At 34.5% G+C, this 25,251-nt stretch overlaps 1 protein-coding gene across 2 annotated transcripts in view; it reads right to left on the bottom strand.

Moving 5' to 3' along the window:
• PBX3 (PBX homeobox 3) overlaps positions 1-25,251 on the bottom strand; it is a 281,962-nt gene that overhangs the window by 68,654 nt on the left and 188,057 nt on the right. For both annotated transcript variants that reach the window (XM_003757143.4, XM_012553728.3), the window contains exon 3: positions 16,091-16,332. In XM_003757143.4, the coding sequence (XP_003757191.1) occupies positions 16,091-16,332 (242 nt within the window). The remainder of the gene's footprint in view (positions 1-16,090; positions 16,333-25,251) is intronic.

The following is a 25,251-nucleotide window of genomic DNA, read 5'->3' as shown; positions in this document are numbered from 1 at the left end:
TTGTGTGTGTGTGTGCGCGTGCACACATGCACATGTGTGTTCTACTCTCTTATGCTCATTCAAGTGAAAGTAATATTCATGTATGTTCTACCCTCTTGTGCTGGTTCAGGTGAAAGTAATAGTCAAGTGATATCCAGTCTTCTACTTGTATAACCTAGTTGGAGATAATAAGTTTCCTCCTCATACTTCACTCTTTTTCTTCCCTAGTGCATTCTATTTTCCATACCTTTCCTTTCTTCTTTAAAGAACACAAAAACAGAACCAAACTACTCCCAGCTAAGACCTCTTTATAACCTCTTGATGACCTTAGGATTTTGAAGGGACAGCTGTGTCTTCTCTATTAAAATGTAATCACTTTTTCCCTTCCACTTGCCCTTTCATATTTGACTTTTTCTGTTTCTATTGATTCCTGTGAAGATTTACATGAACTGATATTGAGTGAAGTAAGCAGAATCAAGAGAACATTGTACCTAGTAACAGCAAGATTAGATAATGATCAACTGTAATGGATTTGGCTCTTTTCACCAGTGTCGTGATTCAGTATAATTCCAACAGACTTGGAATGGAAAATGCCATCCACATTCAGAGAAAAAGCAGAGCAAAGTAGAGTATTTTTCACTTTTTAGTTGTTATTTGCTTGTGCTTGTTTTTCCTTTCTCATGGTTTTTTCCCTTTTGATCTGATTTTTCTTATCCAACATGACAAATATGGAAATATATTTAAAAGAATGGCACATATTTAACTTATATTAGATTGCTTGCTGTCTTGGGGAAGGGGGAAGAGTAAGGGAGAGAGGGAGAAAAATTTGAAACATAAAAGTTTAAAAAAAAATGAATATTGAAAACTACCTTAACATATATTTGGAAAAATAAAATACTATTCAAAAAATAGTCCTACTCTACAAACTCCTGTGTTTGAATCTCAGAGTTTCTACCCAGCTCTGGTCTTTTCATCAGAAATGCTTGACAATCCTCTATTTCATTAAAGATCCATTTTATAGGATTATGCTGTTTTGTGGGGCATATTATTGTGTAAGCCTATATTTTTGGGCAATGTCATATTCTAAGCTCTCTGCTTTAGCATGGTTGCTACTAAATTGTGTGTGATTCTGACTAGATTTCCTCAGCACTTGACTTTTTTCTTTCTGACTTCTTGCAGCATTTATTTTTTAATCTGGAAGGTACAGGTTATGGTTATGGTGTTCCTTGGGGGGAAGGGAGGCGGTGGTCTCTTTTTGATAAGCAAGTAGCAGATTTTTGCTATTTTCACTTTGTCCTCTGATTCTAATAAAATTTTTCTTTCATGATTTCTTGAAATAGGATACCCAGACTGTATTTTTAGCATAGCTTTCAGGTAATCCAATGAGTTCTCAAATTATCTCTTCTTGATTTCTTTTCCTTGTCTTTTTTTATTTTTTTAATGTGAAATTTCTTTAAATTTTTTTCTTTTTATATCACTTGGGCTTTAATAATTATTTTAAAATTCTTTCCTTAAAAAAAAATCATCTTTTTTTTTTCAGGAATTCTAGTTGACCTTGTAAGCAAATTGTTTTTCTTTGAGGCTTTTGTTTGTAAATGTTTTGAAGTCATTCTCTTCTGGGTTTATGTTTTGGCTATCTCAGATACAATAATAACTCTTTGTAATGAAAATCTTTTTTTTTCCCTTTACTCATTCTTCCAGTCTTACTTTCCAAATTGGGCCTTTATATTAGGTCCAGACTTTGTATTGTTCATGATTTCTCCTGCTTTTAAGAACAGTATTCTTCAGAAATTCTCAAGGAAGGAAAAAGGTATAGAGGAAAGGAGGGAAGAAGAAGGAAAGCAAGGAGGTTAGGAAGGAGGAAAGGGAAGAGGGCATAGAAAGAGGATTCTTCCAATCCATAAAGCTCCTTAATAAAGCAAACTGCTATAAAAGCTTATGAGAGTCAAAAATCTTCTCTCAAAGCAGTGAATTATAAATTCTTATTTTAATAACCAGAAAAAAAAAATCAGTGATCTCATCAGTTTGGATACTGATGAAGAGCTTGAACCTTCTATTTCTTAATAGTTTAATGAATTACTATGTACAAAATTAATTCATTAGCAAGTACTCAAACTTGTAATAAGTGTCTTAAAACTTAGTTTCATTGGCAGTTAGGACTGTATTAGAAGCTTTTCCAGCTTGATAAAACCTGGTGGTTTGCTCTCACCAGACATAACCTTTAAAAATACAGGTGTGTCTCTAAGATACAAGGAGGCATTTTTTTTAAACTTAAGAATTAAAATATTCTTTATAAACACCATTAGGTTTTTTAGCTGTTTTCAATTGTGTCTGATTGTTTATGACCCCATTTGGGGGTTTTTTGTTTTGTTTTTTGCAAAAATACTGGAGGGATTTGCCATTTCCTCCTCTAGCTCACTTTTCAGATAAGGTAACTGAGGCAAACAGGGTTAAATAACTTGCTCAAGGTCACATAGGTAGTAAGTGACTGAGGCCAGCTTTGAATTCAGGTCCTCCTAACTCCAGGCTTAACACTATACCATCTAGCTTGTCCTAAGACTCCAGACCTGCTACAAATTAATATCAATCTTTGGACTCCTGGATTACACTCCTATACTGGGTAACCATTTCAATTTGGTGGAAGTGATATTATGTAAATGCTTCTAAACATTTTGCCACTCTCCAAGGCAAAAATTGTCTTCAACTTCTACCACTTCTTGTTTTCTCAGGAAACTGCTGAGTCCTCATACTTCTTAGATACTCCCTCATACTATGTTCTCTGAAACCTCTATACTAATATTAATGAATTTCTTTAAGCTTAGAGCTCTTCCTCTCACACTCTTTCTATGATCTTTGAATTTACAAAAAATACAATAAGTATCTCCACTTTCTCCCCAACTCTTTTTAATCCCTTATGATCTGACTTCCTATTTTATTAACCTACCAAAATCCCTCTACAAAATTACCAATGAGTTTTTATCAAATTTAATGATTTTTCTTAATTCTCATCCTCCACAGTCTCTCTGTAACCTTTGACACTGTTGATCACCCCTTCTTCCTTGATATTCGTTTCCTTCTAGGTTTATGGGACAACACTCTGTCCTACCTATCTGAATTTCCTTTTTCTGTCTCTTTTTAGATCCTCATTTAGATCACATCTGCTTACAGCAGCTATCCTACAGGGTGGTCCTGGACCACTTTCTCTTCTCCCTTTACACTATTTCATTTAGTAATCTCATCATCTTCCACTGTCCTGCTCTAACTTCTTTTCTAACTTCCATTTTCCCACCTCCAATTGCTTTTCAGACATCTTGAACTGGATGTCCAATAAAAATGAAGACAATATCATCTTCCTAGTCTCTCAGACTTGTAACTCAATATTCATCCTAAATTCCTCACTAATTCTCAATGGCTTATATCCAAGCTGTTCCTAATGGTTGTAGAGTTCACTTCTGTAATATCTCTCAATTATGCCCCTTTTTCTTCTCTGACACTGACACCACTTTGGTGTAGGGTCTCATAATCCATGTCTGGATTATGTAATAGCCTGAGAGTAGTCAACTTGCCTCAAATCTTTCCCCACTCCAATTCACCCTCCATTTGGACTCTAACATGATTTTCCTAAAGGGTGAGTCTATTTATTGAACCCTCCACTGAATAAACTTCAGTCACAACCTATCATCTCCAGAGTCAAATACAAAATCCTCTAATTAGTGTTCAAAGCCATACGCCCATTCTATCATTCCTTCTGATATCTTATTCCCTTTACCCCCAACCACTTCCTTTTTGATTCAGTGACACTGGCTTCTTTGCTGTTCCATGAACAAGACATCTCAACTCTAGGCATTTTCTCTGGTTGTCCCTCATGCCATGATCCCCCTCCTCATCTCTGCCTCCTGACTTCCCTGGCTTTTTTTAAGTCTCAACAAAAATCCCACTTTCTGTAGGAATCCTTTCCCAACTCCTCTTTATTCTAGTGCCTTCCTTCTCTTAATTATTTCTTATTTATTCTGTATATACCATTTTTGTATAGGCTTGCTTCTTGTTTCCTCCATTAGACTGTGAACTCCTTGAGGGCAAGTATTATCTTTTGCCTCTTTTTATATTCCTAATGCTTAGAAAGTGACTGACACATAGTAAATGTTTAATAAATGTTTACTGACTGATTTTAATGAAAGAATAATATCTAAAATGATGGAAGGTAGGTTGGATTCAGATTTTGAAGTATTTTCAATGCTAAAAAGAGTAATTTTTATTTCATTCTAGATATAATAGGGAATCATTTATTAAGTTAGAAGAATAACATGATTAGACCTGTGCTTTTGGTAAAAAAAATGAATTTTATCTCATGTTAGAACAAAGAATCATAAATTTTTAGAGACAAGTGAACTCAGAAGTCACCTAGTACAAACTATTCCCTCAATTTTAGAGATGAGGAAACAAGGGAGTAAAAGATTTCAATGACTTGGCCAAGTTCATACAAGGTAGTATCAGAGGCAAGATCTGAAACCATAGCTAAAACTTCCCATTAAACCACTTCAATGAATGTAATTTAATCTTTGATCTACTCAATATTTTTCATGAGTTGCTGTGGTCATCCTCAAGTAGTCAACCTTCTAGATTGGCTCCCTGTTCAGGACAATAAAGGAATCAGAAGGAAGTTCTTTCACCTGCACAAGAGTCGCTGCTAGCAAATTTTAGCATATAATCAGTATTTTGGGAAGTATTTAAGGAAAGCTATCAGAGGAATCCAGTTCAACATTTGTTATACATTCCAATGTGAAGGCCTTAGAGCAGTTAAACTAGAGCACATTAGTTTTCAGCTCATGCCTAACTCCAGTGCTTCACCCTGATTTGGGGTGAATTCAGAAGACATATGTGAACTCAGAAAACAAGTTCCCAGATGTTTGGGGAGCCTTGGATCCTTACAACACTTTTGCCTACAGCAAAAATGTATTTCAATGTAATTATAGAAGATAAGTTTCAATATGTCACCTCTCTTATAGTAGCTGTAAATTATGAAAAAAATATCCCATGTAGAAGGATTTCGTTTGGCACAAGCAAAGTGGGAGAGCTATTTGTGGAGTGATATATCTATATCTATCTATATGCATTCATATAACTGGCAAAACATGTCTAAATCAAATTCTATCTTCAAAAAGCAATGTGTCTATCTTCTTGTGGAATGAAAGAGAAGCCCAGAAAGTCTAGTACAGTGAGAATAGTCTGTTGTCTGAAACATCTTTCCTCAGAGCGATGGCTCTGAACTTGCTATTTACCAGAAGTATTATTATGATAGAGTAAGAAGCCCTGAACAAGGCTCTAATTTTATCACTCTAGAAAATACATGATTAAGGTATATAAGGTAAGTTGGACTTCTCTGTGAAATAAAGGAGACTGGCTAGTTTTCAATATAACTTCCAACTCTCAGGTTTTACAACCTATATTCTATGTTCTAAAATCTCTTGCAGTTATGAAATTCTAGATCCCTAGGTCCTTTCTACCGCTAATGTTTTATCTTTGTTCTAGAGTCCCTTCCAGATTGAATAGTTTATGTTTTGAGGTTCCTTCTAGCTTTTAACAATGGGTAACTATTTTTCATGTACTAACTTGATGGAGGCAGAACTGTACAAAAATACAATAAAGATGAGGTAGATTCAAATCCTATCTTAGAGACTGGCTCTCTGTTTTTGGGCAAGTCATTTAATCACTCTCAGCTTTCTTCATCTGTAAAATGGGAATAATAATATTATCTACCTCATGGGGTTGTGGTGAGAATCAAATGAGATAATATCTATAAAGTAGTTTACAAGACTTAAAATACTATGTAAAAAATGTTGGCTATTATAACAAATTATTAATGTTTTAATTACTATACAACATTTGGGAGATGAGCAACATAATTTTAATGCTCTATATTTGTAAGACAAACCCCTTTTGTGAAGACAATGTTCTTAAAACAGTGTTATACTTTGCTGCAAATCCTGAAAAATGATCATATTTCTTTAAATCAGACATTTCTGGGTGTCAGGATCAACAAAGGAGAAATTCTATGTTTTAAATCAGTTTTGCCTCTCTCTTAGCTTTTGAGAACTGACTCCAGTTTCCTGGAGTTTGGATGGATAGGTCTGACATTTCACCAGCAGCCTTTATAAAAGACTAAAAATGGTATGCTGCTAGAATCATTAAACTCGGCTCTCTTAGAATCAAATGACATTTTCATGAAAATTATTTTGAACCAGCATTTCAAAAGACAGGGACATTACTGAAACACATATACACAACTAAGCACTCCAGCTTAAATTTATTCTAGCTCAAACTCTAGTTTTAAGTTTGCTTAGCTTTGTAAATGTGGCTATGTTTATAAGGTACTTTAATTTATTGCAGCAGTGGTGTTAATTTTATGGCAATCTAAATCTAAATAGGCTTCAGATATATTTTCATTATGGCCTCATTGAAGCACATAGAAGAGAGCAGAAGGGCAAGGTTTCAGCATAGTGTGTGTATGTGTGTGTATGTGTGTGTGTGTGTGTATATATATATACATATATTCATTCATTCTTCATACTCTAAAACTACCTATTCTTCCACTGCATTCTCTGGAATGCCTGATCCCCAGGCAAGAAACTTGCTTTGATCTTAAATCTTTTTCCTTTCCCATTTTTTCCATCCTCTGGCTCCTACTAAGATCTGGATCACTCCTAATGACAGCCATTCTTTAAGATTCTGGCTACATTTTCAGTCATTTCCTTAACTCATTCGTCAAGGTGGGAGAGTGGGAATACTGTAATGTAACGTAACCTTGTTTCAAGTTCTGGCCCATAACAAAATACTCCAAATTTCTCATTGCCACTTACAGATTCTCCCTTACTCTATCAACCACCCAATCAAACATTTGGTATTTGGTATCTACTAACTTCCAAAACACTCTTTTCCTTTTCTCAAATTTAGTGCTTAGCTCACATCCCTGACTCCTGATTTCATACTAAAGAATTTCAACATATATTCAGATATTTCCTCAAACACCTTAATCTAACAGGTCTTCAACTTATGTTATATATTCCATTCCTCCATATTACTTCAGACACACACAAAGATGGTCATATTCTTGATCTTAACTTTATCCACAAATACTCTACTTATGAACTCTGAAATTCTCTTGCCTGATCACAACATATCGTCATATTGACCCCTTTCCCTCTGACTTACAACATATTCCATTCTTTCTAAGGCCTTACTCCTATACTAATCACACTTTTTTTTCCATCTTGATCCCTTGTCAAACAAGTTCAAGTCTACATTATATTCTTCTCTTGAATCCTCTGCTCCTTTACCATGTCAGCAATTTTGTCCTGCCAAGTCTTAACCTTCAACCATTCACTGCATGGATTCCTACAAGTGAGCTCTTAAAAAAAAAAAAAAAAAAAAAAAAGTGGAAAAAGAATCATTAAACCATACTGATTGGGTCTCATTTGGGACCTCATTGAGCAAGGAAATCTTTTTATACCTTCCTAATTAACTCATTTTCCCATTCACTACAGAGATACTTAAAAATCTTTTTCTACCCCCACATAGCTCATATACCTCCCATAAATCTGCCTCCCCACATTCTCTGGTCTGAGAAACTCGACTAATGTTTAACTGAAGAAAAAAATTGGGGGACCATTCATCCAGGGTTCCATCTTTACAACTCCTTTTCATCTCACATTATCAAGATGCCTTGTACATTCTACTCCTTCACCACTATCTCACATGAAGGAGTGGTCCTTCTCCTTGCCAAGTAATCACATTCAATTCTGTCTTCTCCAGCAGATTGTTTCTTCTATACCTTGACCTTCTCAGTTATCATCAATCTCTCCCTTTCTACTGGCTACTTTCCTACACCTACAAATATGTCTATGTCTCTCATATCCTCAAAAACTCTGACTTGAAACATCCATCCCCAGTAGTCAGCAGTCTATCTTTCTCCCCATCCCTTCTATGCCTAAGACTCCTTGACAAGGTTGTTTACAACAGTTCCTCTATTTCTTTTCTTCTCACTGTCTTCTTAATTTAAAGATTTATATACCAAAACTGAATTTTACAAAGTTGCAAATAATCTTTTAATTGTCAAATCTAATGGCCTTTTCTCAGGCCTCATTCTTCTTGATCTCTCAATAGCCTCTGACATTGTTAATCACATACTTCCTTTTTCATCTCTTATAGATTTTGATATCACTATGCTCTCCTTGTTCTCCTTCTACCTAATTAACCATTCCTATATGTATCAGTCTCCTTCACTGGAACCTTCATCCAAAGTCATGGCCTCCTAGCAATGGGTCTCTGACTTGGCACATCTTTTCTTCTCACTTTCTACATTAGTTCTATTGGTGATTTCACCAATGTCCACGAATTGAATTATAATCTCTAGGTGGATGATACTCAAATATCAATATCAAATATCAAATACTCAAATCAACCCTAGCCTCTCTCCTGATCTCAAGCCTCAAATCTCTAGCTGCTTATTGAAGATGTCAAAGTGATATCCAATATCCAATAGAAACCCAAAGATATTTAAACTCAACATATCCAAAACATCCCAAACTAATTTTCTTGTCCCATATTCCCTGCATAATTCTAAACTTCCCTAATATTTTTGAGAGTACCATAATTCTCCCAGTCATCAAAGCTAGCAAGCTAGAGGTCTGCTCTGACTCTTCACTCTCTTTCATTCCCAGCCCCAATCTGTTCAAATCCAGAATCTTTTGGCAAAGCCTATTCATTTTAACATCATAACATCTCTCTCATAAACCCTCATTTTTCTTCCTTCCTCATCAATTCATGCTTGGATTATTACAATAGCTTGCTGGTTGTTTTCTTAGTCATTAATCTCTAACCATTCCTATGAATCCTCCAGTCAGCCATCAAAATGATCTTCTTAGGTCTGACCACACAACTCCCTACTCGACCAAAGGAGTTCCTTAGATCCTCTAGGATCAAATATAAAATCTTTATAAGCTGATTTTCCCCACCTTTCTAATCTTCTTACATCTTATTTCCTCACCAAATATTCCATGAAAGAGTAACACAGACCTCCTTGCTGTCTCTGGAATGATAACTCTTTCTCTCTTAACTCCTGACATCTTTACTGGCTATCGCACTAAGCCTGAAATTCTCCCTTTCCTCATCTCTGCCTTTTGGATTCCCTGATTTCTTTCAAATTCCAGCTAAATTCCCATCTTCTGCAGGTTTTTTCCTTAACATCCTCCATTCTAGTGCTTTCACTCTCTCTTGATTAGTATTTCCTATTTATCCTGCATATAGTTTGTTATTATTTTTGTTATCTCCTCCATTAGAATAAATTTCTGGAGAACAGAGACAGTCATTAATCTATCTTTGTTTGTCCAGGACATACCACAGTACACACAGTAGGCATTTAATGTTTACTGACTAACAGAAAAGCTTGGGAAAAACAGGTAATATTCTCTTGGTAAAACTGTGAATTCTCTGGAAAACAATTGGTAATGATTAGAGAAGTTATTTAACTGTTCACAACCTTTGACCTGCAACCTCAAAGACATACCCCTAAGCAGATCAAAGAGAAAAACCTCACAAATACCCAAAGAGCCATGGTTCACTTACCACCTTCTTCATTCCAGCCACCCCTAAGAAAATCTTGGATTTTCCTCCTGGAATACTCAGTTTGATAGGTGAGCTTTTACTTCATCATGCCTTATATTCCAACCACCTCTCTTTATGTGCTGTCTTCCCCATTAAAATTTAAGCTCCCTAAAGGTAAATACTATTTTACATGCTTATACTTACATTCCCATAATTTGTTAAATTAGTTAAAATAGTGCTTGGCAAATAATGAACATATTATAAATCTACAATCTGTTTATTTTCTACAGTAGTAGATTTTGCAATAGCAAAAAAAATAAAAAAATAAAAAAAAATAAGAGAACAAACTAGATAGTTACCAAATTGGGCTTACTGTGCTGTAAGAATGGACAACTATGAAAAATTCAGAGAAACAAGAAAAGGCTTACATGTACTAGTGTAGAATCAAGTAAGCAAAACTAGGAAAACATAATGGCTTCAATAGTACTAAAGGAAAAACAAACAAACAAACAACAACAAAACCCCAAAAGATAGCCTAATTCTGATAACCAAGTTTTGTTCAGGGAACATATTATACTTACCCCTCTCTTCTTGGTAGAACAAAGTGAAAAATATTAATACTATCATAATCTCTAAGATCTCTTTTGGCTTGAAGTACTATGAACCTCTAACTCTTATGAGCTTATGATTTACATACTCATAGAAGCACAGAATTTTAGAGTACAAGTATCTCAAAGGTTGCCCAGTCCTGCAATTAACTTTAGGACATTCAGTACATAAAGGAGATGCAGTTAGGTGTTTCAGTGCATAGAGGGCTGAGCCTGGCTAGAAAAAGCCAAGTTCACACTTACTGTGTGACCGAAGGCAGGTCATTTAATCTCTAGTTTCCTCAATTATAAATGAGGATAATAATAGCACCCATCTCATAAGGTTACTGTGAAGATCAAATGAAGTATTTGTAAAGCACTTAACATAGTACCTAGTATATAGTAGGAGTTATATAAATGTATATTCCCTTCTCTTCCCACAAAAAAGAAACATATTAACTGCAGCAAATTAAGTCATAGTGGTGAAGCTTCTACAGATACCCTGATTTGATCTAAGTTCAAATCCAGACTCTGCTATTTGTCAGTTGGGTGGTTTAGTCCAAGTGATTTTATCTCTTTGAATTCAGTTTCTTCATAGGTAAAAAGAGGGGATTAGATTTCTCACCTAAATTACTGCAATATCCTTTTTGGTCTCCTTTCCTGGGAATATTCCCCCCACCCCCCCTACTCAATCTTTACCAGCAATAATTGTTAAAATAATTTTCCTAAAGTACGCATCCATCCAATCATGTTATTTCCTCCCCTATACCTCTCTATTACCCCCTTATTACTTCTGGGGGAAAAAAAAAAACTCTATATTGACATTTAAAATTTTTTATAACCTTTTTATAATCTTACCTTTCCATATTTATTACACTTTACTTCTTTTCTACATTATCTATGGTTCAGCCAGATTGGTTTTCTTGCTGTTCCTTGAACCGCTTATTTGCATGTATTTGTACTGGTTCTTCTTCATGCAAAGAAGGCATACCTTCTTCACCTCTCATCTCTACCTCTTGGAATCTCTAGTTTTCTTCAAGACTCAGCTCAGTAGCTAATGCAAGAGGACTTTCTTGCTGTTCCACCTGATTATTCTCGTGCTTTGTGGTTTTGATATACATGTATATACATGTATTGGAGATATGTGTGTGTATGATATAAATATATACACATATCTATTTATCTATCGTCATTTACTGTCATATATTGTCTTCTATGAGAATATTAGCTCCTTGAGGGCAGGAAGTATTTCAAGTTTATCCTTGCATCTCCAGCACCTGGTACAAGGGACCTGACACATAATAAATAATGTGCTTTACTAGATAATAATTTCTAAGGTCTTTTTCAGCTCTAAGTGCTAGGATTTTGACTGCCCCAGCAACAGACAATGGCACTTGCAAGAGAATCAATGTCGTGTTACAAATACCCTTAAGTATTTATTAGTCCATAAAACTCAGTAAATTCATATAGAGCACTTTAACTAAAGTCATACTACTACGCTTGTTCATGAAGGACATATCAATGGAATGAAAGTCTGAGTAGGTCTTACCAACATGGAATGACTTCAATTAAAAACTAATTAACACACTGTTGTCAGAGATCAAGTCCAACTATGTGAAGTCAGCCTCATCACAAAAAGATTAGTTACCAAGTGATATATTTTCTTTAGCAACAGAAAGTGGGACCACAAACTGTATCACTGGAAGCAATATCCTCACTAGAAAAATCAAGAATATTTTGAAATACTGAAGTACACAGAGCCTATATGTTGCTTTTTTTGGTAAATGTTTTTCTTCAAATGGTAAGAAACATACAAATAAAGGTAGCTACATCATTCTTTTTAAATAATATCACATGAATTAACATTTACAGTTAAATTTAATTGTTACACATACTTGCTTCACTTTTAATTTAAAATAATACAAAATAGAATGTATTCTCACTTTTCCAGTCTTATATTCTCAAGTTTTCTTTGGAACAAAACTCAGAAATATCTTCTTTATAGAGTAGTATGATACAGTATAAAGAACAATAGTTTTAAAATCAGAGAGATTAGGGGTCTTCTGTAACTCTGTTACTTACTACCTGAATGACTTTGGATAAGTCATTTAAGATACCTCAATATCAGTTTCTTTAATTATAAAATGAGGAGATTGGATTAAATGGCGTCTGAGATCCCTTTCAGCTCTGAATCTATGACCCTATGATCCATTTAGAGGAAAGATATTGATGAGGTCTGAACCTGAACTTGGAGAAGGAAGAAAAGAAAGACAGAGGGAGAGGAGTCCAAGTGACAAGAATGGCACAGAATAGGATAGTTTATTTCTGAGTATCACTAAGAAAGAGACTCTCTTAGTGGACAAAAGCTCCTAGTACAATCTGGAGATTTTGTAAAGAGGTTTGCTGGTGGTACTTAGTTTTATGGGCAGCTCCTAAAACTTGGGACTGGATGGGAATCTTAGATTTGAATGGAGAATTTTAGAATTGAATGAGTGTCTGCAGACTAATCTTTACCTCTATAGAGAACTTAGTGAGAACTTAGATCAGTACTGAGTGTTAGTATGAAGGCAGAATGCCTATCAGTGATGCTGTGCTGGTCTGCTCTGCTTAACTATTTTTCTTTGTTATAAAGGAGGGTTATTTTATATATATATATATCTATATGTAGATACAGATATAGATATAGATATGTATTGATGAAGGGGAGGTATATTTGGAAAATACTAATGAAAAAAAGGCATCAATAAAACTTTATTAAGAAAGATCCAAGGGACTGAAATTGGTAATAATAAAGAACCACCTTAATTCTGTAAAGTCCAGCAAAACTCCATGGCTACCCATTGGCCTCTTCTACCTATAATGTTCTCATTAAGCAAGACAGGGAGTACTTAACAAGAAGATAAAACTAATTTTTTTTTCTTTTTTGAGATAATTGGGTTATGAGATTTTCTCAGAATCATATAGCTAGGAAATGTTAAGTGTCTAAGGCTGGATTTGAACTCAAGTTCTTCTAACTCCAGGGCCAGTATTCTATCTACCACACCATCTAGCTGTCTTGATGTAACTATTTTAAACACTAAATTGTGCTATTGAGAAAAATGCTAAAGTTAGAAACACTTTCTCTTATTCATGTTCCATGCAACCATTTAAAACTGTGAAAGGTTTGGTTTATTGAAAATTATTTATGTCACATTGACGAGGGAGTCCCAAAACTCTCTAAAACTCCTTCAAGGAGAAAGTCTCCTTGAATCCTGCCCCTGTAAAGACCCTAACTCTGTAAAGAGGACAAATAGCTTTATTCTGTTATCTAGTTGGGGCTGGTTGAGTCCTGAGCTGGAAAATTCCAACCCAATTGAATTAAAATTTTCAATTCTAATGAAAAATTAGAAAATTCTAAGATTTTCTATTCAATTCAGCTCAAGCTGTACACAGCCCCATCAAGAACTGCCCCCAGCTTGTAGATAAAAAGAGCCAATTTGGGGCTCAGACCTTGCAGAGGACCTAATATGCCATCCCTGGCATAGCAGCAAACTTCTGCCTGCTGGAATGATATTCTCATTCAGCGTTATCCTCTCTTATCCTCACCTATTTCCCTAATGAGATTTTATACCTCTCTGTTGGGGTCTCTCTACTAGAAATTTTACTTTTCTGCTGGGACCTTGCCACTAAGGAATTCAGTCTTTCTATTCGTGCATAGCAAAGGCTGACTTCCCAATGCCAATAATAAACTTCTTTTTATCAATCTAGCTTTTCGGGTTCATAAATTTCTTTACGAAGAACTTCTGCACCACCAGAAGGAGGTTCCCACAACTCTCTACCTTGCACCAGATCCTAAGGAGGTTTAAGGGGAGCCAAATGTTTTCATTTGGTTCCCTGAACCTACCACTAACCTCATCATTTAACTCCCTGATCACCAGGAACCTTAATCTCATCATTTTGGTTCCCTGAATCCAATCTCATCAGTGTCAGAGAGCTATGTCTTTTAAATACAATACACAATGATTTTTCTTAAATTCTTAAACTTTCCCTTACATAAAAAATTATTATAAATAAGATATGAAAAGTTTAAGCTCCCCAAAGCATACAAAGCATAAAGTTATGAAAATAAAGAAAAATCTTCAGCTGATTTTGCATTGTGATATGAATTTGCACTTAATTTTCAAAGGATATATCAGAAAACATAGAAGATTAGATCTAGTGAAGTATTGGGTACCACAGGAAGGTGGCTACTATATTTGTTGTCACTGTAACTTATGAAAACCATCTAAGGTAAGGAGGGATTGTTATTTCTGTTGATAAAGGAAGTAATAAGATCAATAAAATGATGATTTCCTGAAGTATTTTTCAGAATTCTCCAGAAAAGGAATTTCCTTTTTTTTCCCTCTACAAAAAAAGAAATCCAACACTCAAGCTAAATGAATCATAAGGACAACTCAAATGAAATCAGATTTTTCAAAGTACTGAAGAACTAAAACAATAGAAAGCGACTAAATCACAAAATCTCAGCATTAAAGGGAACTCAGAAATTATTTAATCTAACATATAAATAAAAACTCCTCTACAATATATCTGATAAGTGCTTGTCCAGCCATCACTTGAATACTTTCAATTATATCTTTCCAATACAACCCAGTTCCACTTTTGAATATCAATTCGATATTTTGAATTGTTGGGAAGTTTTTCCTTACATCAAACCAATATGACCTCCTCTTGTCATTTATCCTAGGTATTCCCCTCTAGGACCAAATACAACAAGCTTAATCCTTCTTCCACATGACAGTCATTAAAGTACAATGATCAGATGCCCTCCCACTCCAAGTCTTCTCTTTTGTAGGATTAGCATTCCCTGTTAAATCTTCAGACAAACAAGTAAAACCAATACCACCTCTTCCACTGAAGTGTCCACATTACTGAGAAAGAAATAATCATTGTTTTAACAACTTTATAATCAAACTATGTGGAGAAAACAATGGAGGTGAAAACACTAAAAATTTCCTGAAGAACTCAAGGAAAGAGAAGGAAATAAAGAAATTTAAAGTTGGCCAGGATCCTAGCATGAAAAAATGGACAGTTCATGACATTTGTCCTAAGAAGCATGGGATCCAAAAGTTTAGAATGTGGGTTTTAAGCCCATATTATGAGATTTTCTTAAAGTATTTTTCATCAGATATGATTATTAGTGCCACACTAATACTTAAAATGTGTTTTGAATGGACTGACATCTTTTCAATATATCACTAGGAATGGTCTTCTCAACCTAATTTTTTTTTTAACAATCAGAATTCTTAAGAAAGAAGCAACAACAGGATATGTTTTTTCTCCCAAAATCCTAAACTATTTTGCAAGCTTAATCTCTCACAGAGATGAAGCCAGAGTCTAATTACTTTGGGAAGCCTATGATCTAAAATGGCATCTTTGGAAGCCACACTTTGTAGTCTTATGGTTAGATCCACTGAAGAATTTAAATCTTAGACTAAGGGTTCCAGAATTTATTACAGAATTCCAGAACTCACATAAACAGGTTACTACACAAAAATAGACTCCAACCTTAGAATCCTGTTTGTTCTTATGATTCACACCATAAACAATACTCCCACCCAAATGACAATTGCAAATGGTTGTTATTTTAGCAACAAAAAGTTCAGGGTTGAGGGAAATAAAGACACAGGTGGGACCAGTGAGAAATTTACATACACACACACACACACACACACACATACACACACACACACAAAACAATTCTCATCCTCAAGGGGTCTTCATTCCATTTAATCAAATAACTCACTTGTATTTTTACACTCACTTTATTTAATTTTCTCTTTGTTTTAACTCCTACACCTCACAGCCCCTGGATTTGGTTAATGCAGTCTAACAGAAGAGCAATAGCAGGTTTGCGCAGGACTATGAGAGTGGTGGCTGCTGACCTGTTCATATTTCTCCAGTTCTGTGTGATAGATTTGTCTGATCTGGGTCAATTTGGCTCTGTAATCTGAGTGTTCAATAGAGTTATCTGAAGAACCTCCAGAGGCGGCCGCGGCTGCAGCTGCTGCTGCCGATCCCCCACCTTTCTCAGGACCTGAAACCCCTTCTGCCAACAGCATATTGTCCAGTCTCATTAGCTGGGGATCTGGGGGGTCCTCCTCCTGGGCTCCTCTGATGCTGAGACCTTTAAGAAAGGAGAGAGAGAGAAGGGGAGGGGTGGAGTGGAGAACAGGGTGGTGGGGAAAGAGAGAATGAACAGGGTAAGTATTTTATTTCAGAAAATGGTCAAACAGAAACATCATTACACCATATTCTAAATTTGACTAATTCATTATTTATATTTCATACAATTAGAAAGTCAAAGAGCTTGTCATTTCTTGAAATGACCTTTCAAAGTATTTAGTTAAACCCTTTAATATTTCAGAAAACTGTGAATCAGAAGTGAAGTGACAGAAGTGATATGACAAAGTCATATCTTAATTGCAATTCAGAACTAGAATCTAGTTCTCTTGTTTCCTTATCAACTCCTTCAATTACACAATATCAAGTTCTCCCTCAGTATCTGAAAGTTACTTCTAACTTCATATTATTGATTTTGGAAATTCAAAACTCTCCTGCTACTACTATTCCCCCTTGGAAGGAAGGGAGGGAAGGAGGGAGAAAGTCTCCTTGAATCCTGCCTCTGTAAAGACCCCACCTGGCAACAAACAGCTTCCTTCTGTTATCTAGGTGGGGCTGGTTGAGTTCTGAGCTGGAGGATTCCAACCCTATTGAATTGAAGAGACACCCATTCAGTTCCAAGATTTTCTATTCAATTCCAGCTCAAACTGAAACCCAGCTCCTATCAAGAGCAAAAACCCCAACCAGTTGCTAACTAAGGCTTCTATTATAAAAAGAACCAATTTTAAACTCAGCCCTTACAGAGGACCTAATATGCCATTCTTGTAATAGCAACAATCTCTGCTTGCTGAAATGATATTCTCTTTCAGTGTTACCTTCTTTTTATCTCCCTCACCTATTTCCTTAACAAAACTTTATACCTCTCTTGTTGGGATTTCTCTGCTAAACTTCACTTCTCTGTCATGACCTTGCCACTAAAGAATTCAGTTTTTCTATTCATGCATACCAAAGGCTGACTTCCCAATGCCAATAATAAACTTCTTTTTATCAGTCTAATTTTTTGGGTTCATAAATTTCTTTACAAAGGATCTCTGCACCGCCAGAAGGGGGTTCCTACAATTCTCTACCTTGTGCCGAATCCAAAGGGGATCATGGGGAGCCAAATCCCTTCATTTGGTTCCCTGAACCCCGAACCTACCACTAACCTCATCATCTAATTCCAGGAACTCTAATCTCATCATTTTGATTCCCTGAATCTAATCTCATCAGGAGGAAAGGAGGAAGAGAAGGGGGAGGGGAGGGAAAGAAAGAGATGTGAGAAAAAAAAATTTGGGGTTTCTATTTAAGACACTCAATGTCTCACTTTCCCAGATCTGTATAGTACTTTTTTTTTTAATAGAAAAAGCAAAAAACAAGAGAAATATAGTGGGAAAATAACAATCATCACCACGGCTACTCCTCTATCATTTTGTTTAAGATGCATTTGCTTCTCAACTGTGAGGTAGGATTGTCATTCTAATTTTGTAAATGAGGAAACTATGGCTCACACAGGTATAGGGAGTCCTTGCCAAATATGGTGCAGTTGTCAATAGCTCTTCATACAGTTATCAAATAATTTTCCTCACAATAGAGTAGGAAACTGAAGCCTCAGTGAGAGAAAATCACTGCCTGCAGTCACACAGCTGGGAAGTGATGAGCCAGAACTCAGCCCTTAGTGTTCTGCTGCCCAGTCCAGAGGACCCCAGAGCAAACAAACAAAAATGGCTGTTGTATTGCTCTGGTAGTCAGACTCAGAATCTAAACCTCTCTTTGAATGTTTAAGTCACATGCTTTCTTCCCAAAATAGAAAACAAAGCGAATGAGATTTTTTTAAATATAATTTGAGGGAGAGAAACATATATTATGAATTAATTGGCTATGCTGACTTTTTTTTTTATACAGAAACTGTTAAGCAATTGCCAGACAGCGTTAAATATGGTGTTAAAAATGTTAACTGGGCACAACAATCTCAATCTAATTTCTCTGTTCGATCAAGAACTTCCTAAGTGATGCCCAGTCAGCAATCTCATCAGAGGACTAGGGATCATGGCTGACAATTCATAGGTTTAATCAGGTCATGCAGGCTCTCTGCCAAGATGCTATCAACAATGCAGCAAACAAAGTTTTAAAATAATTATAGTGGTGTAAAAAGCACCAGAGTCACGGCAGCTTCAAATCAGCATTTTCATTAGAGATGTAACACAACCTAAAATATCCCAGTCCAATTAACCTCTTTAAATCTGTTTAAAAACAGGTATTCACGCACTAGTTACACAGCATCCCCATGGAGATTAAGTTGGCAACGGGCATGTTTGCATTCCGATTCTGCCTTCCATGTCTGCGCCCGGAGTTATTTACAGACAGTGGGACACACTCTGTGTGTTGAGTGCAGCTTACATGACAGTAACATCTATAAGCTGCCAAGCACTCAAGTGAATAGCAACATTGCTATTGTATATGCTAACTTGGATTTCCCATCAATTGTGTGAAAACACATTTGGTTCCTAGGTGCCCTGAGTTATACAATATAGCAAGATGCTACAATCTATTTTTGGTTAACCTCACAGATAAAGCTTAAATTTCAGAAGAAGCCGTCACCTTCATTTAAAAATATAATGCAACATAATTTCAAGTGAATAATATAAAATGTCTCATCAACATCTAAAATTATTTTTGCCACCCATTCAGAGGTTAATGGACAGACAAGATTTGCAAATATAATACATTAAGACCATAAATTCATTTAGAGAGCCAAAGTTACTCCTACAACTCTAAAAAATATAGCAGCAAAATTAATATAAGATATAGTCAAGCAGATCACTTTAATGTCTTACCCTGACCCTAAACCAACATGTTCTCCAAATATCTGTTAAGATAGATTTATTATAATTGTATTTCCATATCCTCATCTTTCCTCTTTTATAATTCATTCTTCTCAGCGTTATAACTTAGAAATTCTTACTGTTGTGGTATAGCAGAAAAAACAATGGATTTAAGAGTCTGAAGACCTAGGTTTGAATCCAATTTTTGTCACATCCTATGAAACATTAAGCAATAATTTTTCTGGAGGCTTCAGTTTCCTCATCTACAAAATGAACAGGAATACATTATCTCTAAGGTCTTTTCAAAATGTTAAAACCCTATTTATTTATCGATCAATTATCTATTTCTGTATGTTAAATTAACTTTGTCAGTTGGCTGAAGAGTAAAGCACTATTGCCTTATATTTGGCTCATAGATGCTACATATTTCCAAACTTTCTGTAAAAAAAAAAAAAAAAAATCTTGTTTTTATCCATTTTGTTACACTTGATTTAAAGTTCCCTTTTAATCTATTTGCTCATAGTTTTATCTTCACTTCTTTTTTTTTCCTTTTTCTTCTTACAGTTTGAGTATATTCCCTTGCTTCTATTCTTTATCCACTTTTTATTTTTTCATCAATTTCTGTTTCTGTTCAATCAAACTGTCTTTTTCTATTTGGCATGTAGACCAAAGTAAAGCTATTTTTAAGTTCTTAAGTCTGAAATCATAGCATTGTAGGATTTGAAGTTGAAAAGAGTCTTAAGAGATTACATAGGCATTTTATAGATGGAGTAACTTGACTATTTGGGACAAAAGTGCCTTGTCAACCACTACCACCACCACAATAACAACCAGCATTTATTATATGCCTGCTATCTGCCATATATATGTATGCATTCTTGGATGCACTGCAAAGGCAAACCTAGATGATTAGGACTATGGTAGTATCCTCAATAATAATAGGGAAGCTAGCAAGAGGGGCAGGTAGGGTTTGGGTTAAAATATAAGATATTCAATTTTGGACATGCTGAATTTAAGAAATCTTTGAAATATTCAGCTTGAGATGTCCCATAGGCAGTTGGAAATGAAAGGCTGAAGGTCAGAAGAAAGATTAAAGTAGGACAAATAGATCTGAAAACAATGTGTATAGATCAAAGCTTCTTAAACTGTAGGTCACAATTCCATATGAAGTCACACAACTGAATATGGAGGTCACAAAAAATTTGGCAACAGTGAAAGGTATCAAATATTCCGCTGATTTAATTCTTTATATAAAAATAAACAAGTATATCCATCTCATTAGTAGCAAACTTGCTTGTCTTTAATAAATGGTAAAATTATATGTATCCTAAAGAACCATTTTAAAATAAGTTGTTTTATAATTTATTATTAGTAAATGTTTAATTTGTAAACCTATTTTATACACTAAACATCCAAGGTCACATAAAAATTTCTCAGGCCAGAAAAAGTCACAAGTGTAAAAAGTTTAAAAAGTTCCAGTAGAAATGATAATTATTCATTGAGCTGGATTCCTTAATCATGGGAGTTAATGAGATCACCAAGTGAACTAGGGGCCCAGGACAGAACTTTGGGTATTACCCATAGTTAGCAAGCATTATCTAAATCAAAATTGTAAAAAAGAAAACTGAAAAAAGGAGCAAGAAGACAAGCAAGAAGAGAAAAAAGTATCAGAAAGGCCTAGGAGAAGAGAGTGATTTAGCAATGTCAAAGACTACAGAGAGGTCAAGATCAGATAAAAAAGAGCAAAAGCTTACATTTCGGTATCACTTTTAAGATTTTCAAAGTACTATTTCATAAATAATTCCACTAGGTAAGTAATACAAATATTATTCCCATTTTTTAAAGAGAAAGAAAATAAGAGGGAGAGTGTCTTCTTCCCAAAGTCACAAAGTTAGTAACCAAGGTCATCTGGCTCCAATGCTTATTAGTACAGTGGCTGGCACTTCTGCACTGGCTATACTTAACAAATGGTGCTTAACAAATGTTTACTGACTCCAAACTCAGTGAAATTTTCATGGCAACTGATTGTCCTCTTATTAGCAGTCTCCACATAATGATCCATGGAATCACAATATTTGGCATAACATGAACATGGACTCTGGAGGGTGAAAAAAATGTTTCAGATATCTTCCATTTAAAATATTAAATGTGAAATAAAGTATCAAAAAATCCATAAAAATGGTTTGGAATGAAAATATAATTATTTTCCTATATATTGTGCCTAGATGTTATCTTCCACTTACAACAAAAGGGAAAGAAAGTCAGGATTCAGTACCTTCAGAACCCCATGAATAGGATTGATTTCATCAAGGAATTTCAAAAAGTATTCCATAGCTAAATAAATTTCAGAGCTGCTGTCTTTAATGGAGTTTAACATTAACAAAATCATGGTGCTTTTCTACTCATTCAATTACTACTAAGATGCTAGGTGCCATTAAATATAAAAGCAAGAACAAAATAGTAACTGACTTCAACAAGTTTACATTCTGTCAAGGAAAATTCATACAAAAAATAAAGTACATACGAAATAAATAGAAGGTAATTTTGAAAGAGATATTGCTAGGATCTTGGGGTAGAGAGGAAAAGAATCATGAAAAGCTATATGTATAACATAAGAGGTAAAAGTGGCATAAGGACAGCCAGTGCAAAAACACTTGAGAAGGAGCACAACATGAGTGATGGCTGAATCATAGAGAACAGGAAGGAACATAATGTATATTAAGCTAGAAAGGTAGGACTCTAAACAGCAAACAAATGTAGCAAACAAGGGAAAATCTTTAATAATTTTAAATAAAAAGGGACCAGATTTTGAGAAGAGAATGGAACTCAATTCATCAAAAAAGAATGCAAAGATTCACCATCTGTGGTACTATTTTATACATCCAATGTGTACACGTAAAATACTACTACCTTATTGTCTCAGAAGGAACAAATACAATCAGAGGCAAATATAATAAATGTATTATTTACTGTTGGTCAAAGTTATTGAGCTACTTAGGTAAATCCTCTCTCACTGAAACAATTGTACATATGTATATTAACATCTCTAAAAATCTGCAGCTACTATAGAAATGAATGTGCTAATCTGATTTCCTATAGTCATTTTGTAAATTTTAAGTATTAAATCTATTCAAGAAAATTTAATAAAAAGCTCAACTTTTCCTTTCATTTAAAAAAAAAACTATCAAGGTGCAAATAACAGGTCCTTTATCAACAATTTACTCACATGTGATGTTTAATCAATAGTTTGGGTGAGGGAGAAGTCACTCAACTGTTTTTTTTTTTCATGATAAGTCATGATTACAGATCTCCAAGGGCCATATATTATAACTTACTTGAAATGTTTTTCTAAATTTTTTGCAATCTGATTATATTATCTTGTTGTCCTTATGTATTTTTTGTATTATATTTCTATGTCAAATTTCTTCTATTAAGATTACAAAATCCCAAGCTTTGCAACTATAACAAACCACTATCTAATTCTAGTAGGATGGTCACAGTTCTATCTCTGAAATAGTAAAGCTCTATTAGGATAGGGATACTGCCCTTAATTAAACTTCATATCGCTTCTAGTAGCTGACACAATACTCTGCAAAGAAGACACATTTATCAAAGTTTGCAGATCTAAAAATAGGTCATGCTTTTCTTTCTACTAAGTCTGATTTATACAAAACACGAGTATGGCTTATGATTGTTATCTTTCAGAATAGTATTTTTAAAAAATATCAAGGAAATCTCAATTCAAGTACTTGGTCATATTTTGACAATAGCTTATAATCAAGCTAATAAAATAGGCATATTTTTATCTGTATGATACAGTTTTTCCTTTTCCCTCACTGTACCCAATACTGTTGATCTCATTAGTAGTACACTGCCTTAAATAAGTCAGATGTCTATCAATAATAGTAATAAAATCCTCATATTTATGTAACATTTATGATTTTAAAAATATTTTATATAGATTACTTAATTTAGTAATTACAATAATGCAGAGGCAAGTAACGCAAATATTAATCTTCTTTTATAGATGAGGAAACTGAGGTTTAAAGGGATTAAGTAATTTGTCTAATATTACACAACTATTAGGGAACTATGAAGAGTTAGGGAACTATTTTTAAGAGAATAGAGAACTATTAAGTGTCTGAGACAAGAGTGGAAGCCAGATCTGTTGACATTAAATCCAATGTTCTAATTCCCCAATAATAACAACAATTATACAGTACTTTATGTTTACAAATTCATTTCTTCACAATAACCCTATGAGAGAGGCAGTACCAGTTTTAATGTTCCTATTTTCTAGATAAATAAACTAAGGCACAGAGTAGTGATGTGATTGTCCATGACCATAAAACTGTTATATTGGAGCAGGGATGTAATTCAAAACTTCTGACTCTTAGTACAGTATTCTTTCCATGAAATCATATTATTTACAATGTAATAAACCTTTTGGTATATTTATAAGTATGCTAATTGACTCCAAAGATGGGTGAACTAGAATAAATCTGTAAAATGAGAGACAGTATTAATCTCTAAAGTCTCTTCCAACTCTAAATTCCACAATCCTACAAAATGAACTTAGTACTTATTCAAAAGGCAAAATATTCTAACTGAAATAAAATTATCAAAAGAAACATTGTTTTCTCTTTTCTTTGCTTTCAAACTATAAGGCATATATATGTATACATGTGTGTGTATATATATATATATATATATATATATATATATATATACACACACACACATACATACATAAAAGTATGTATATAATATGAATATACACACCCATACACCAATAGATTTTTATAAAGTTTGAAATTTAAGACCTCTGGCAACCAACATACATAATGCTAATAAAAACCTATTTTTGCTACTGATTTTAATCTACTTATAACCATAACATTCATTTCAGGATTCCTAAGATTTAGACAAATCACATAAACAGACACTAAAACATTGTTCAATAATGAACTTGGCTTTGTTGTAAAGCCCACAGTTTTTGCATATCTTTCAGCAAATCCTAATTAGCCGCCTTTCAACATGCTGTGCACCTGCCCCACAGATAATAGAAGCGAGCATCTGCACAGTCTACTGCATTCTGAGGGCAATAAATAAATTGCAGGTCAAAATTATTACAAAGCTTTCTCCGAATAAACCCATATCCTTCATAATACAAAGCTGCAGATGTGAAAAGTACCTAAAACCCACTCAAATAGTATGATTACAGGGGCTGTTTGAGTTTAATAATTTGACTGTAATTCAGGCATTTTCAACAGCTCATTAAGGGTTCATTAATATATAGGCAAGCTTTTGAATTATAAATAAGCAGATTAGGGAACTGCAGTGGCTGAATTGTACAGTAGTGGCCTCTCTAAAAGAACAATATTGTGAGCAAAATGACTGCTTGATCCAAGAGATTTAAGGTACAAATGCATGGCACTAACTCAGCTTCATGGTTTCCAAAATCCAAGTAAAGAATACATTTCATAACCACTGATTATCCATGACTGATCTGTTTTCAGTACATGGATATTTCAGGTGTGTTCTTTTTGTGGTCACAGATCAGAAATAATCAAAGTCTAAACCTAAATTCTGAACTACATATTTTCACATTTAAAATTTTTCTGATCAGATAGAATTTTCTTGGCAACAATGTGCAAAAATCAAGATGATTTCTATTCTAAAAAAATATATATTTTATCAGAACTGAATGTCATTTCCTTCCTCTGGCTCTTCTCTGTAAAATGCAAGAATTAGACCACATGATCTCTTAAGTTCCATTACCAACTCTAATATTCTGTTTTCAAATCTCTTCCATGATTAACATTCTCCTTATATCTCTACAGGATAACCTCCATACCTAAAATGAGCCTCCTCTTCCCTTTTTCTGCCAATGAGAATCCTTGTATTCTTTTAGCTGAAGTGTCATTTTCTTGATTCCTTCCCTCAGTTTTTAACATAGTACATTGGACATGTATATAAGTATACACACACACATATATGTATGTATGTATGTATATAAGTATATAAATGCTTGTTGAATAAATGGATTAAAATAGTATTCTCATCCTTTCAAAATTTCCTTGTATTTATCTGTGTATGTGTTGAAGAACATAAGCTCCTTG

This window comes from Sarcophilus harrisii, chromosome 2 (genome assembly GCF_902635505.1).
Source record: "Sarcophilus harrisii chromosome 2, mSarHar1.11, whole genome shotgun sequence".
NCBI classification, from domain to species: domain Eukaryota; kingdom Metazoa; phylum Chordata; class Mammalia; order Dasyuromorphia; family Dasyuridae; genus Sarcophilus; species Sarcophilus harrisii.
This window is presented reverse-complemented; position numbering and strand designations above follow the sequence as displayed.